The 13,980-nt window shown below is 46.1% G+C and overlaps 1 protein-coding gene across 1 annotated transcript; it reads left to right on the top strand.

Moving 5' to 3' along the window:
- Positions 1–4,711: 4,711 nt before the first annotated feature.
- Positions 4,712–13,882, top strand: MMP7 (matrix metallopeptidase 7). The gene is made up of 6 exons (XM_042906422.1): positions 4,712–4,819; positions 7,058–7,284; positions 7,371–7,519; positions 9,331–9,459; positions 11,780–11,941; positions 13,497–13,882. Exons 1-6 carry the CDS (start codon positions 4,712–4,714, stop codon positions 13,523–13,525), a joined length of 804 nt encoding a protein of 267 aa, XP_042762356.1. The 3' UTR covers positions 13,526–13,882.
- The last annotated feature ends 98 nt before the right edge of the window (positions 13,883–13,980 follow it).

Here is a 13,980-nt window from a genome sequence, read left to right as displayed (position 1 = left end):
TTATTATTGACAGAGAAACAGACCATGAGCAGGGGAGGGGCAGAGAGAGGGAGAGACACAGAATCTGAAGCAGGCTCCAGGCTCCGAGCTGTCAGCACAGAGCCCGATGTGGGGCTCGAACTCACAAACCACAAGATTGTGACCTGAGCCGAAGTCGGACACTTAACCGACTGAGCCACCCAGGCACCCCTAAAATAAAAACTTTAAGAAAAGAAAAAAATTGTAAAGCATGTGGATCAATGACCTACATATTAGAGCTAAAACCATAAAACTCGTAAAACATAGGCAGGAATCTTCACAACTTTGGACGTGGTGGTGGATTTTTGGATACAAGGGCATCAAAGGACATTATCAAGAATGTAAAAAGACAACCTACAGAGAGGAGGAAAATACTTGCAAATCACACATCTAATAATGGCGTAACATCCACAATATACAAAGAACTCCTACAGCTCAACAACAAAAAGACAAACAACCCAATTAAAAATATGGTCAAAAAGCTTGAATAGATAACCATCTAAGGAAGACTTACAAATGGACCGCAAGCACATAAAAAGATGCTCCACATCATTCATCAGTCATTAGAAATACAAATCAAAACCCTAACGAGATACCAGTTTGTGGTTTTCAAAAAGACAAGTTTGTAAACCCAGAAAATAACAAATGCTGGCGAGGACGTGGAGAGCTGGGAATGCAAAATGTGCCGTCTCTGTAGAAAATGGTTTGGTGTTGGCTCCGCGGTCCCTCTCACAGGGACATGCCTGAACTGATTGAAAGCAGGGATTCAAACAGATACGTGTATGCTGAAGATCATTGCACAATTGTTTATAACAGCCAAGCAGGAAGCAACCCAAGATGTTGACAGATACATTGATAAATAAAATGTGATACATTCACAGGATGGGATATTATTCAGCTATAAAAAGGAAGCTCTGACACCAGCTACAACGTGGATGAACCTAGAAGACATTGTGCTGAAGGAAATAACGCAAATGCGAGTGGACAACCGCGACTCAGCGGGCAGAGCATCTGACTCTTGATTTCGGCTCAGGCCGTGATCCCAGGGTCGTGGGATCGAGCCCCGTGCTGGGCTCCACGCTGAGCATGGAGCCTGCTTGGGATTCTCTCTCTCTCTTTCTCCCTCTCTCTCTGTCCCTCTCTCTCTTGTTCATGCTCTCTTTCTATATATATATAAAATAAAAAATAAATTTAAAAAATAGGACCACCATGAGATGAACACACTTGTACGAGTTGCCTGGGACAGTCATATTCAGAGATCACCAGGGGCTAGGAAGATGGGGAAGCAGAGACTTATCATGTGAATGGTATCGAATTTCTGCTTGGGATGACGAAGAGGTTCCGGAAGTAGATATTGGTGATGATTGTAAAATATAGTGAATGGACTTAGTGCAGTGAACTGCACCCTTAAAATGGTTAAGATGGCCAATCAGCAAAACTAAAAGGCAACCGACAGAACGGGAGAAGAGATTTGCAAGTGCCATATCAGATAAAGGGTAAATATCCAAAATCTATAAAGAACTGATCAAACTCAACACCTAAAAAAACAAATAATCCCGTGAAGAAATGGGCCAAAGACATGAATAGACACGTCTCCAAAGAAGACATCCAGATGGCCCACCGACACATGAAAAAATGCCCCACATCACTCATCATCAGGGAAATACAAATCAAAACCACAAGGAGATACCGCCTCACACCTGTCAGAATGGCTCACATTAACAACTCAGGCAACAACAGACGTTGGCGAGGATGCGGAGAAAGAGGATCTCTTTTGCATTGTTGGTGGGAATGCAAGCTGCTGCAGCCACTCTGGAAAACATTACGGAGGTTTCCCAAAAAACTAAAAATAGAATTACCCTACGACCCAGGAATTGCACTAGTAGGCATTTATCCACGGGATACAGGTGTGCTGTTTCGAAGGGACACATGCACCCCCATGTTTAGAGCAGCACTATCAACAATGGCCAAAGTATGGAAAGAGCCCAAATGTCCATCGATGGATGAATGGATAAAGAAGATGTGGTATATAAACAATGGAGTATTACCCGGCAATCAAAAAGAATGAAATCTTGCCATTTGCAACTACATGGATGGAACTGGAGGGTATTAACGCAAGCGAAATTAGTCAGAAAAAGACAAATATCATATGACTTCACTCATATGAGGACTTTAAGAGACAAAACAGATGAACATAAGGGAAGGGAAGCAAAAAGAATATAAAAACAGGGAGGGGGGCAAAACAGGAGAGACTCAGAAATATGGAGAACAAACTGAGGGTTACTGGAGGGGTTGTGGGAGGGGGCATGGGCTCAATGGGGAAGGGGCATTAAGGAATGTACTCCTGAAATCATTGCTGCACTATATGCTAATTTAGATGTAAATTTTAAAAAATAAAGAATAAAATGTTTAAAAATGTTTAAGATGGCAAATTTTATATTACGCAAATTTTACTACACTAAAAAGTGCATGGTTTTCCTTCTTTTGAAATAAGTCACTCACAACCTGTATCTGCAAGACCAGATCACCCCCATGAGCTCCAGATCTGATGTTCCCACTGAACACACCCAAACTCAACATCCAAAACTGATGTCATTGCTTCACCACAACCAAGTCCCTGCTTCCCTTGAAAAATTTACTTCTTGTTCTTTCTCCCGAAAGCCTTGTCCTGCAATGACAGCACTGCCCTCCACTAAATCCATCAGTCTTTAATTCTCTCTTCCTCACTCCTGCCACCAGTCAGCAACTCGGCTTTTGATTGGCTTTCTCTTCATCGGTCCCACCTTCCGGATGGATCTGGAACCGCCTTCCTCCTTCTCCTCCCAGCAGTCGGTCCTGGTTCAGGACTTCTTCTTTCCTCTCTCACCTGGATTATTGGACAACTTCTTCTTGACCTTTCTGCCTCTCTCATATCCCTCTACGGAGAATCATCTGTCGTCCCCGGCCCATCCTCAGAACAACCACCAACATTTGCTCGCAACATCGCAAATCTGAGAATGCCACTTTCTTCCTCTGAAATTTTCCTTGACACCATTTAGGAAAAAGTCAGAAGCCCCTAGCACGCAAGACTGGCCCTTCACAACTGGACCCCCCTCCCTTCCCAGCCACTCACCTTCCAGCAACACTGACGGCTTGCTCTTCGTGCTGTCTTCTTCCTTCGATGTGCTCTTCCTATAATGGCTACCCTCCCAAATCCAGCTCAAAGGCATGGGTCAATCCTCAGTCCCCATGGGAAGGATTAGCCGCTCCCTCTGGCTGGTAGCATTGCCTACTGCAAGCGTTTGTCCCACTGTTTTAAGAGTACTTCCCTCCCTGCACCCCTACCCTAGAGCATAAACTCTGGGCAGGGACTGGGACTTGATCCCACTTGTTCATTTTTTCACAAATTATAATTCAAAGGAACAAGAGAAGAAAAGACGTCTTTCTTGCAACCCAAAAGTGAGTATTCAAGGGAGTTACTAAAATTTGTTTAAAATATTTGTAACCTCAAATGCTCTTTGAATTACTAAAAATAAACAGAAATAGAAAATATAATATATAGGGAATGCTTTGAACTTTAATTCCAAGCAAAGATCACAGAAAACCTCATATTACCATACTAGCTGATCCAAATCCACACGCAAATATTTATCTTTATAACCACATATTATGCACCCGTTACATGCCACACACTGACTAAAGACACCAGGTTCTCAAGTATAGTTGAACTGTGATGACACAGAATTAACGCATCTACATAAAGAGAGCGTATTTAATTTATTTTTTTTTTTTAAGTAGGCTTCATGCCCAGTGCAGAGCCCAGCATGGGGCTTGAACTCACGACCCTGAGATCAAGACCTGAGCTGAGAGCAAGAGTCAGACCCTTAGCCAACTGAGCCACCCAGGTGCCCTGAAAACTTAATTTATTCATCTGGAAAGTTTACCTTTGCTGACTCACCACACCCAACCTCCAGATGATTTGGGGGATGTTTGAAGAATTAAATTTTTCAGCTCCAGCATATCTGAGGGGTTTTCCATGATGTATTCTAGTCAAAAGCCATGGGGCTCTCCCAAGAAATGTTGACTATAATGACAAAACGAGCTGATGATTGGTGTGATAGAAACAGCTCTGGGCTGGCTGTCAGGACCACTAGCAAGTAACCCTGTGACCTTGGGGAAGTGAGTCATTTTGGCTACTGTCATTTTGGCTTCCATTTCATCTTTGATAAAAATAAAGAAGTTGGACTCAAACCTTGACTTTGGTGTTTATTAAAGAACGTTTGCTTAATAATTAGTTGATTAGTTGTATGTTTTTTGGTAATTTTCCTTGCATTTCACACTCTTAAAAAATTCTTTTAAGATGCATCCTGCTACGGTAAGTCCTAAATGATGCTCCCCAACATTTTAAGTTGAAAAGACGAGTCTAAGTAGCAATTTCATTTTGGCAAATAAAGTATGTTTTCTCATGGTTAAATTTATACACCAAAGGCGGGGGGGGGGGGGGATCCTTTGAAAAAAGGCAAATACATTGTGGGCTTCCTGCCAATAAGGACATAAAACTTCCTTGTGGCCATTAATGAAAACTCACACATGCTTCCAAAGTTCTGTAGACACCGAAAAGAAAGAAAACACTCAAATGAGTCACCGGTTTCCACATGCAGGGCTGACAACTATATAAATCTCTGCAGCGGCCGGCAGAGAATGCGGAGCGACCATGCGGCTCGCGGTGCTGTGTGTCCTGTGTCTGCTGCCCCAAAGCCCAGCCCTGCCGCTCCCCCGGGAGGCGGGCGGCCACAGTGAGTCACAGTGGAAGCAGGCTCAGGTATGTCCCTGCCGCTCGGAAGCGCGTTTTTCAGTTGGGGTAGTTTTTCTGATTATGTAGAATATGGGTTTCGATCGGGGAGCACTGCCCAAACTGGGCTCCCGCTCCCGCCCCTCCTCCCTCACCACACAGACGACATGAGAAGGTTAGTGCCCTTCTGTGAGCTCTGGTATTCCCCGTGCAAACCGGGGACAACGGTGCAGTCGACCCACGGGGGTGCCCCCTCAACAAATTGAAGTTGTTGATATCACTTCTTGTGGCTGGAGATTCTTTCCATAGAGAGCTGAGTGTCACTCTTAAGGACTCCTGGTGGTGGCTTGAAATCAGAAAACAAGGGTAGAGTTGGCAGCTGTCCGCTTACAAGCCGACGGGGACGGCGGGCGGGCACGCACTGGTGACTTCGCCCAAGGGGGACACAGATACTCAGCTCATGGGATTGTTGTAGTGAAGAAGCGAGTGATAACAATGCCAACTATCGTGCAGGCCGTTTCTGATCATACGGGCTGCACTGTGCTGTGTGTCAAGGAACCTGCAGCTCTATCCCAGGACACGGACGGAAAGTCACGCGGATTCCCGTACTTGGTCATGGTAACAGGAGTCAAGGGCAAGTCTTGCTGGTTCAAAAACCATGGTCTTTCCAGTATACGACTTCACAAGCAAACTAATAAGTATAAGTAGTTAATTTTCGGTATTTTTCCTCCCGAGCAGGGAGGAAAAGTTTAAGTTCATAAACTTAAGCCTTAAGCATAAGAAAAGTCTACTTGTGTCTCACGTTAACTCTGACTTTGAGAAACTCCCCGTACCGTGCGAAATTCCTAACATTTGACTGTTTTTTACCTGCAAAACAGCGATTTCACAAGGTTAATATAACTGGTTCCCCCGAAGCAGTACATTTGCAAGAACACTGAGCCCCTGTACTTAGTGCGCCGGTTTCTAATAAACCAGAGAAAGCAGGAAAATTGATATCAAGGATGCAAAAAGATCTCTTCCAAAAGAGTGTCTTTGTAAAGCCTGCAGTTAAGGAAGGGATAAAAGGACTTCTTTGCAGAGCACCTGGGGGCTTAGTCAGTTAAGTGTCCGACTTCGGCTCAGGTTATGATCTCAGGGTTCATGGGTTCGAGCCCCATGTCGGGCTGTCTGCTGTCAGCACGGAACCCGCTTCAGACCCTCTGTCCCCCGCCCCTCCCCTGCTCTCTCTCTCTCTCTCTCTCTCTCTCTCTCTCTCCCCCCATCAAAATAAATAAATACACTTTAAAAAAAGAAAAAGAAAAAAGAAAACAAAATGTGTCTCCTTTGGTTCCTCATGGGGTGACCCTGTGCTGATTTCCTTCTCTGAGCCATGACTCATCATGACAAAGCCGTCCCTACTTCCCGGGGTGGCTCGAGTTTAAATGTATGTGAGGATCCTGGTCTTGTCCCTGCCAGTGACAGGTGCTCAGTACAAGCTCTCACGAAGCCGCTGGCGCTGTTGCATTCACTGTTTACTTTTTGCTACTCAGGCTGCTGGACTGCCATGCTCCTATCCAGACACTCGGGTCCCTTAAGAAAGTGCCAAGGCCCCAGCTGTACATGGAATACACCTGGCAGACCTGCCCTGTCCTGCAGCCTCGAGGTGTGGGCTCTGCTGGAGCTTTAGCAATGAAAAGAACCCAGCACGGGCAGTGAGGGGACAGGGCCAGTTCCGGTACTAATGTAATGGGTGGCCCCGAGCACATCATTCAGCTGTTAGGAGCTTTGTTATCTTCCCCCGGAGAATATGCACGTTCAACAAAATACTTTCACAATATCCTTCCCAGGGCTAAAACTTAAAGACCCTTTAACCTCCACGAGGGCCAGACCTCTCGAGGATCTCAGGCGTGGCTGCTGACTTCGGACCTCCCCACGGCGTCTCTGCTGTGCCCTGCGGGGACACACGGGGTGCTCTTCCTGACGGGCCAGTACAAGCCAGCCTGTGGTTTCTAAAGGGCACAGTGGGTCTCTCCTCAAAACATCTAATGGGGTAAAAGGAAAATGGACGGACTCTTTTGCTCACGAAATGGAATGACTCTGTGTCATTATCGATACTAAATTTTTATCTCATTAATGCACACTTATTTCACTTAATGACCGTGTAAGGACTCTGTCTTCAAACCACCGTTGGAGTCCACAGGAGCCAGAGGCAAAGATGATGCATAGACCTCGGAGACATAAGAAAAAGACAGTAAATACGATGAGAGAACAATTTCTTCTTTCCGACAGGAGTATCTCAAGAGATTTTACCCATCTGACGCCAAATCGAGGGATGCCGACAGCTTCGGAGCCCAGCTCAAGGAAATGCAGAAGTTCTTCCGCCTGCCCGTGACTGGAATGCTGGACTCCCGCGTGATAGTGGTAATGCAACAGCCCAGATGCGGGCTTCCGGACACCGGAGAAGACTTGCCATCCAGAAACAGGCCAAAGTGGACTTCCAGAGTGGTCACCTACAGGTTAGTTTTCCTTCGGTTCATTCGGGCAGAGACCAGTAAAACCCTCTTCCTAGGAGGTCAAACGTTGCCTTCTTGTTTGCCACCAGGATCATATCGTACACTCGAGACTTACCACGTGTCACAGTGGATCATTTAGTGGCAAAGGCCTTGAATATGTGGAGCAAAGAGATCCCACTATCCTTCAGGAGAGTTGTGCTGGGAATTCCCGATATCGTGATTGGCTTTGCAAGAGGAGGTAAGGAGGGTTCCCGCAGGCTAGTCCTGGGTGCTGTTTTGCTTGTTATTTATAGCAGCACCTTCCTCTTTTCAGGATTTAAGATCTTTTCTATACATACGATCTTTCAATATGATATACGTATGACATATATAATAGATAATGATCTATATATAGACATATATAATGATGTATATATGTCACTATACTTTTTCTAGTTTGTTAATGTAGAGCCACTATTTTTTAATAAGTTTAATAAGTTTAATAAGTTTATTTTGAGAGAGAGAATGAGTGGGGGAGGGGGGACAGAGAGAGAAGGAGAGAGAATCCCAAGCAGGCTCAGAACTGTCAGCACAGAGTCCCACACAGAGCTCAATCCCATGAACCCTGAGATCATGACCTGAGATGAAATCACGAGTTGGACGCTTAACAGATTAAACCACCCAGGTGCCTCTAGAGCCACCAGAGGGGTGCCAAATCATCACCCATGAGCTGAACCTGGCCTGCCATCCATTTTTGTAAATACGTTTTTATCCTTTTTTCTCTGTTGGGCAGTTCCAGGATTTTATAAATAAATATTTATTAGAACACAGTGACAGTCAGGGCACCTGGGTGGCTCAGCTGGTTAAGCGTCTGGCTTGCTCAGGTCATGATCTCACAGTTCACAGGTTCAAGCCCCACATAGGGCTCTGTGCTGACAGCTCAGAGCCTGGAGCCTGCTTCAGATTCTGTGTCTCCCTCTCTCTCTGCCCCTCCCCACTTGCAAGCGCTCTCTCTCTCTCTCTCTCTCTCTCAAAAATAAATAAACATTAAAATTAAAAAAAAAATAGAACCTAGTGATGGTCCTTCATTTTCCTGTTATCAGTGACTGCTTTGGGGCTACAGTGGGAGGGCTTAGCAATTGTGATAGGTGCTACCAAGCTCACTAATACTAAATTCCTTATTATCTGGTCCTTTACAGAAAATGTTTACCAACCCCTGTTTTGTAGCATAAATCCTGATAGATGTGTAAATGCATATGTGTATATCTATGGGACAGGTTACAACGTACCTAACATCAACACTAAACCAAGAGAAGGGGTTATAACTTCCAAAGGCCCAGTGGTCTTCCCGATGACCTGTTACCAACAGTGGAGTAGAAAAGCAGAAAATGAGAGCATTCAGATTATAGGGCTTCCAGAGATACAACCCATATACACAAACGGCTATTAATGGCTAGTGTTTCATGATGCCAATTTAGAGAAAGATACTGTTCTTTCCAGTCTGTCCTAACGTTGAAACTGCCCGGGAGCTGTGACTGTAGCTGAAATTTGAATTCCGGCACGGTACTGACAACGTCAAAGAGAACATTGCAGAAAGAAGTCATTGCTCGTGGTGCTCCCGGGTTTCAGGAAATGGATCAACTGGATACAGCCTCATACCAATTCAAAAACAAACATCCCTCCATCACAAATAAAAGCGCTTGGCAAAATTCATTTTGACACTTGGTGCACGGTTCTCCTAGAGGCCATCTGTTCTGCCCACAGAGAACTAGCTAGGCTTTCAAGGAAAAGCTCCTAAAAGGTACACACGTTAAGTTCCCAAACGTAATACCCCACCCATTCTCCATCCTGCCCAGGACCAAATGTGACACCCACATGCCAAGCTCTCAGTCTCGGATGGTTATCGGGGCTGAGCAGTGGTTTTCTGAAACAGAATGTTCCTGAGACCCATAAACACGCACACCGCCCTGCTGGTAACCCCATGTGGACTTTGTGGACGGGGTCGAGCTTCATAGCTGCTGTCACTGTATCAGCCACAGTCACTAAAGGCAACCGCCCTCTTTGTTTCAGCTCACGGGGACTTCTACCCATTTGACGGACCAGGAGGCACACTGGCCCATGCCTACGAACCTGGGCCGGGCCTGGGAGGAGACGCCCACTTCGATGAGGACGAGCGCTGGGCCGACGGCAGGGGTCTAGGTCAGCACCTCATCACTCTTCCCCTGCACGTACTTGCAAACGTCTGAACTTGATCCCTGCTCTAAGCGGTAATAAGTATTGACCCATCGTTAGCTGCCGATGACTGTACCCTGTGCTCTAAATGCATTATTTCATTTCACATGCTTATAATGCTGTGTGGATGGGAGCTGGAAGGGGGTGCAAACCACACCTGGTTCACCCTGCTGGGCCTCTACCAGCCACTCCCTGTGTGTCTCTAGCCAAGTTGTTTGACTTCTCTGAGTCTCAGTTTCCACCTATGAAATGGTACTATAAATAATTCCCACCTCGTGGGATTGTTGTTTAAATTAAATGAGATAGGGGCTCCTGGGTGGCTTAGTCGGTTAAGCGTCCGACTTCAGCTCAGGTCACCATCTCGCGGTCTGTGAGTTCGAGCCCCGCGTCGGGCTCTGGGCTGATGGCTCGGAGCCTGGAGCCTGCTTCCGATTCTGTGTCTCCCTCTCTCTCTGCCCCTCCCCCGTTCATGCTCTGTCTCTCTCTGTCTCAAAAATAAATAAACGTTAAAAAAAAATTTTTTTAATAAATTAAATGAGATAATGTTTATGCAGCGCTTAGCATAGTGTTTGGGATACCTTAATAATTTGATAAATTAGAGTTCTTTATATTTCCCAAAAGTAAGGTGTTTTTCAGGGTTTTTTTTTTAAGTTTATTTATTTACTTTGAGAGACAGAGAGAGAGACAGACTGGGGAGGGGCAGAGAGACAGAGACAGAGAATCCCAAGCAGGTTCCATGCAGTCAGTGCAGAGCCTGATGTGGAGGCTCAAACTGAGGAACCTTGAGATCATGACCTGAGCCGAAATCAAGAGTCTGACGCTTAACTGACTTGAGTCACCCAGGTGCCCCACAAAAAGAAAGCATTTAAAAGGACTCTGAGTCTCTCTCTCTCTCTCTCTTTTTCAGTTTTATTTATTTATTTTGAGAGAAAGAGAAGGAGAGAGAGAGAATCTGTAGCAGGCTCCATGCTGTCAGCACAGAGCCCTACGTGGGGCTTGATCCCACGAACCATGAGCCTATGACCTGAGCTAAAATCAAGAGACATACACTCAGCTGCCTGAGCCTCCCAGGCACTGCAGTAAGTTTGTTTTCCTGGAGGAGAAAGGGAAGCAGAGACTATGATACTTGGGAGTTGTAGACCATTCTGAGATCGTTCACTGTTCACTATGATACTTGGGAGTTGTAGACCATTCTGAGATCGTTCACTGTTCACTATGATACTTGGGAGTTGTAGACCATTCTGAGATCGTTCACTGTTCACTATGATACTTGGGAGTTGTAGACCATTCTGAGATCGTTCACTGTTCACTATGATACTTGGGAGTTGTAGACCATTCTGAGATCGTTCACTGTTCACTATGATACTTGGGAGTTGTAGACCATTCTGAGATCGTTCACTGTTCACTATGATACTTGGGAGTTGTAGGCCATTCTGAGATCGTTCACTGTTCACTATGATACTTGGGAGTTGTAGGCCATTCGAAGATCATTCACTGTCCAAGAGGAGCCCACTCCATGGCCCAGCCCGTCATGGGAGACCACAGACCCCCCAGAGCACTAATGAAGAAAATCTCTGGGGTAAATAATATGAAGTGGAGATGATTCTATAAGTAAATATGTTACACGAAATCACACGGCTGCCAAGCATCCTGGAGACGGAGGTCGGGGCCTGTGCGAAGGGAGATCACAGCACGGTGGTGCCTGATGCGGGGACACTGGCCGCCGCGTCCCCTTTGCGAATGACCCGCAGCTGCCCCTCTGTGAGTCTGAGGAAGGAAGGACAGACAGGAGGACAAGGAAGTCAATGGAACACAGCTGATGCCGCCTGGATATGCTGCCCTTAGTGTGGGCGTCCTCATAGCGGCCTCCCTCTCCTGATACTCCGCACCCCCGTCTGTGAGCGACTAGCCCCTGTCCCCAGGTACCGGGGGGTTCACACCCGTGACAGCCCCACACAGCAGAAGCAATTGCCTCTGAGCAGCAGGGGAGGAACTGACATGTTTGTCCGTCTGTCCGCGTCTCCGGGGGGCTCAAGCCCGCGTCCACATGCCTCTGCGTTCCCTCCAGAAAACTGCCAAGTGACCTAGGGCGGGGGGCCACAGGGACAGAACTGTCATTTCTCCAATGGCAGCAAGGGGGTGACACTGAAGCTCCTGTGACTGTCCTCAGCCGTCCCTGCCTGCGAGTCCTCCCCAGATGGTGTTTTCTGTTTCCTGTTACAAATCTTTTATGTCTCTATTTACATGGCTGCTTCCGTCATTACCATGTGCCGCTCTTCTGTCGTAGGAATTAACTTCCTGGCTGTTGCAACCCATGAACTTGGCCATTCTCTGGGCCTGAGACATTCGTCCGATCCCGACTCTGTCATGTACCCCACCTACGGAGCCAGGGACTCTGAGAATTTCAAGCTCTCGCCGGGCGATATCAGAGAAATCCAGGAATTGTATGGTAATATTTATGATCTCCCATAAGGGGGCTTTCACATTGTCTGCTCGGGGAGGACTTGAACAGGAAACCCTGGGAAACGGAAAAACACCCTGCACCTCACCTCTCAAGCCCACTGAGGAAAGAAATTGGAGAACTTAGACACTCCGAGGGTAACCAGGCTATTTCATACGATGAGATCATTGATTTCAAGTTTTCAGTAACATGGTATCGTTTAGTAAAATCCTGAAAATGACACCAGGAAGGTGTTTTTCCCCCCCAAGCTGCCACTCGCTGTTCTTTCTAGCTCAGTTCAGATACTTTCCATAGAGTGTCTCCCTGAGGGGACGCCCTGAGGAATAGAGCATCTTCCTCCCTAGCTGCCAAAGGGTCTGAAAGATCAGAGAAGCCATAAAAATGCTTCCAGCAGATGGGGTGATGTCCTCAGGAGAAAATTATCCCTAGAATAAAGTGCATTTAAGCTCTCAGTGGCACCTACAACGTACTATCAATCGGCATTTCCTAAACTGTGTTCCCAGAACACTGAGTAGTCCTACAAGACAATTCCCTATGGAAAAACCAGTTCAGGAAACACAACCTACTGTATTTCAGGTGCACAGGATATTCAGGAGTCCCTCCCGTGCTTGTTAAACTCAGCACTTCCTAAGGGAGAATCCTTTCAACGCAATGCCCGAGTGAGCCCTCACAGAACAGTGCTGCAGAGAGCGCATTTTGGAAAATACCATGTAACTGTACCTTAAAGTTCTGGCTCACATTGCTGCTGCTGTCAGAAAAATTCATAAACCACTGACAACTGTCGATAAAGTTATCACCAATAAAACAGCAAATGGTGCCTCCCCTTATATACCTGTGAGATTCATGGAGCGCTCAATGGCATGGGTTATTGTGTTAGAACCTTACGAAAAGTAGAAAGGGAACAAAAAAGGGACAGATTAGATTTCAGAAGAAGACAGACCAAGGCATTAAATTCTTACATGTTAGACACTGAGGTGCCCCCAAGTCAAAGTTGGAAAGAGGTCACTTTTGGACAAATGAAAGCAAGACTTAATTATACAGGTTTTAAATGGAGTGAGTTCATTAATCCAAGAAGTCATACGCACAGAAAATATGAATTCAAAAGAATATGATTAACCTCATGGATGTGAAATTCTCGATGTTCTTTTCAGAATAATAAAAATAAATCTAGCATTTAGCCTACCCAGCATTTCACGAGCATTAGTTCATTTGAGGCAACAATCCGATGAGCGGCTGGGGTCCTCCTCGTGCACTTGATCTAGCATTGAGAGAGATTAAGTGGAATCTTATCCAAGACCACACGGTGGTGACACCAGCAGAGACAGGGAGGGGACACATCGGCCCCCAGGGCCTGCCCCTCAGCCCAGCACCACCTTCTTAGCCTTCTGAGATTGTCCTTCAGAACCTTTGTTGCAGACACAGAAAACCAGCCACATGAATGATACGCTGTACTTTCTGCAACACGTCTTCTGTTCTTAGGGTCCTAGGATGGGTTTTATGTGTTTTACACCAGGTGAGATGTTCCTATTTTCTCTCTGAACAGGAAAGAGAAGTAAATCAAGAAAGAAGTAGGAACTTCGGGGAGAGCACACGTTCATTCATGGGATTCCTTGTAGCTCTTCTCCAACCAGAACTAATGCACACAGTCCTTGAATGTCTCTGAGCACTGACTTGGCTCTTGCCTGTATCGTGGTTGGTTTTCACGTGTCTCTCTCTCTCTCCCTCTCTCTCCTTCTGGGGATAAGCCCCCTTGTGGCCTGAGTGTCCCATTCATTGATGACTTTCCTCGAGCAACTTGCACTTGGTAGATATTAATAAATGTTAAATACACAGATAAATAAAGTTTGTATTCCATGGTAAAAGATTTCTCCCAGGAAGTACTCTGTACAGCGAGATCAAAGACTGAAACAAGCAAACAGACCAACAGGAATCCCACCACATCATTCTGGGTCTTCAGCTGCACTCACCCCATCACTGTGTGGTCAAGGAGGGAGGTCCAGCCCCTTTCATTCGCTCGTGTGGCCCCG

This window comes from Panthera leo, chromosome D1, assembly GCF_018350215.1.
Source record: "Panthera leo isolate Ple1 chromosome D1, P.leo_Ple1_pat1.1, whole genome shotgun sequence".
Lineage (NCBI taxonomy): Eukaryota > Metazoa > Chordata > Mammalia > Carnivora > Felidae > Panthera > Panthera leo.
Note: the sequence above shows the minus strand (reverse complement) of the source record. Positions and strands in the feature narration are given on the sequence as shown.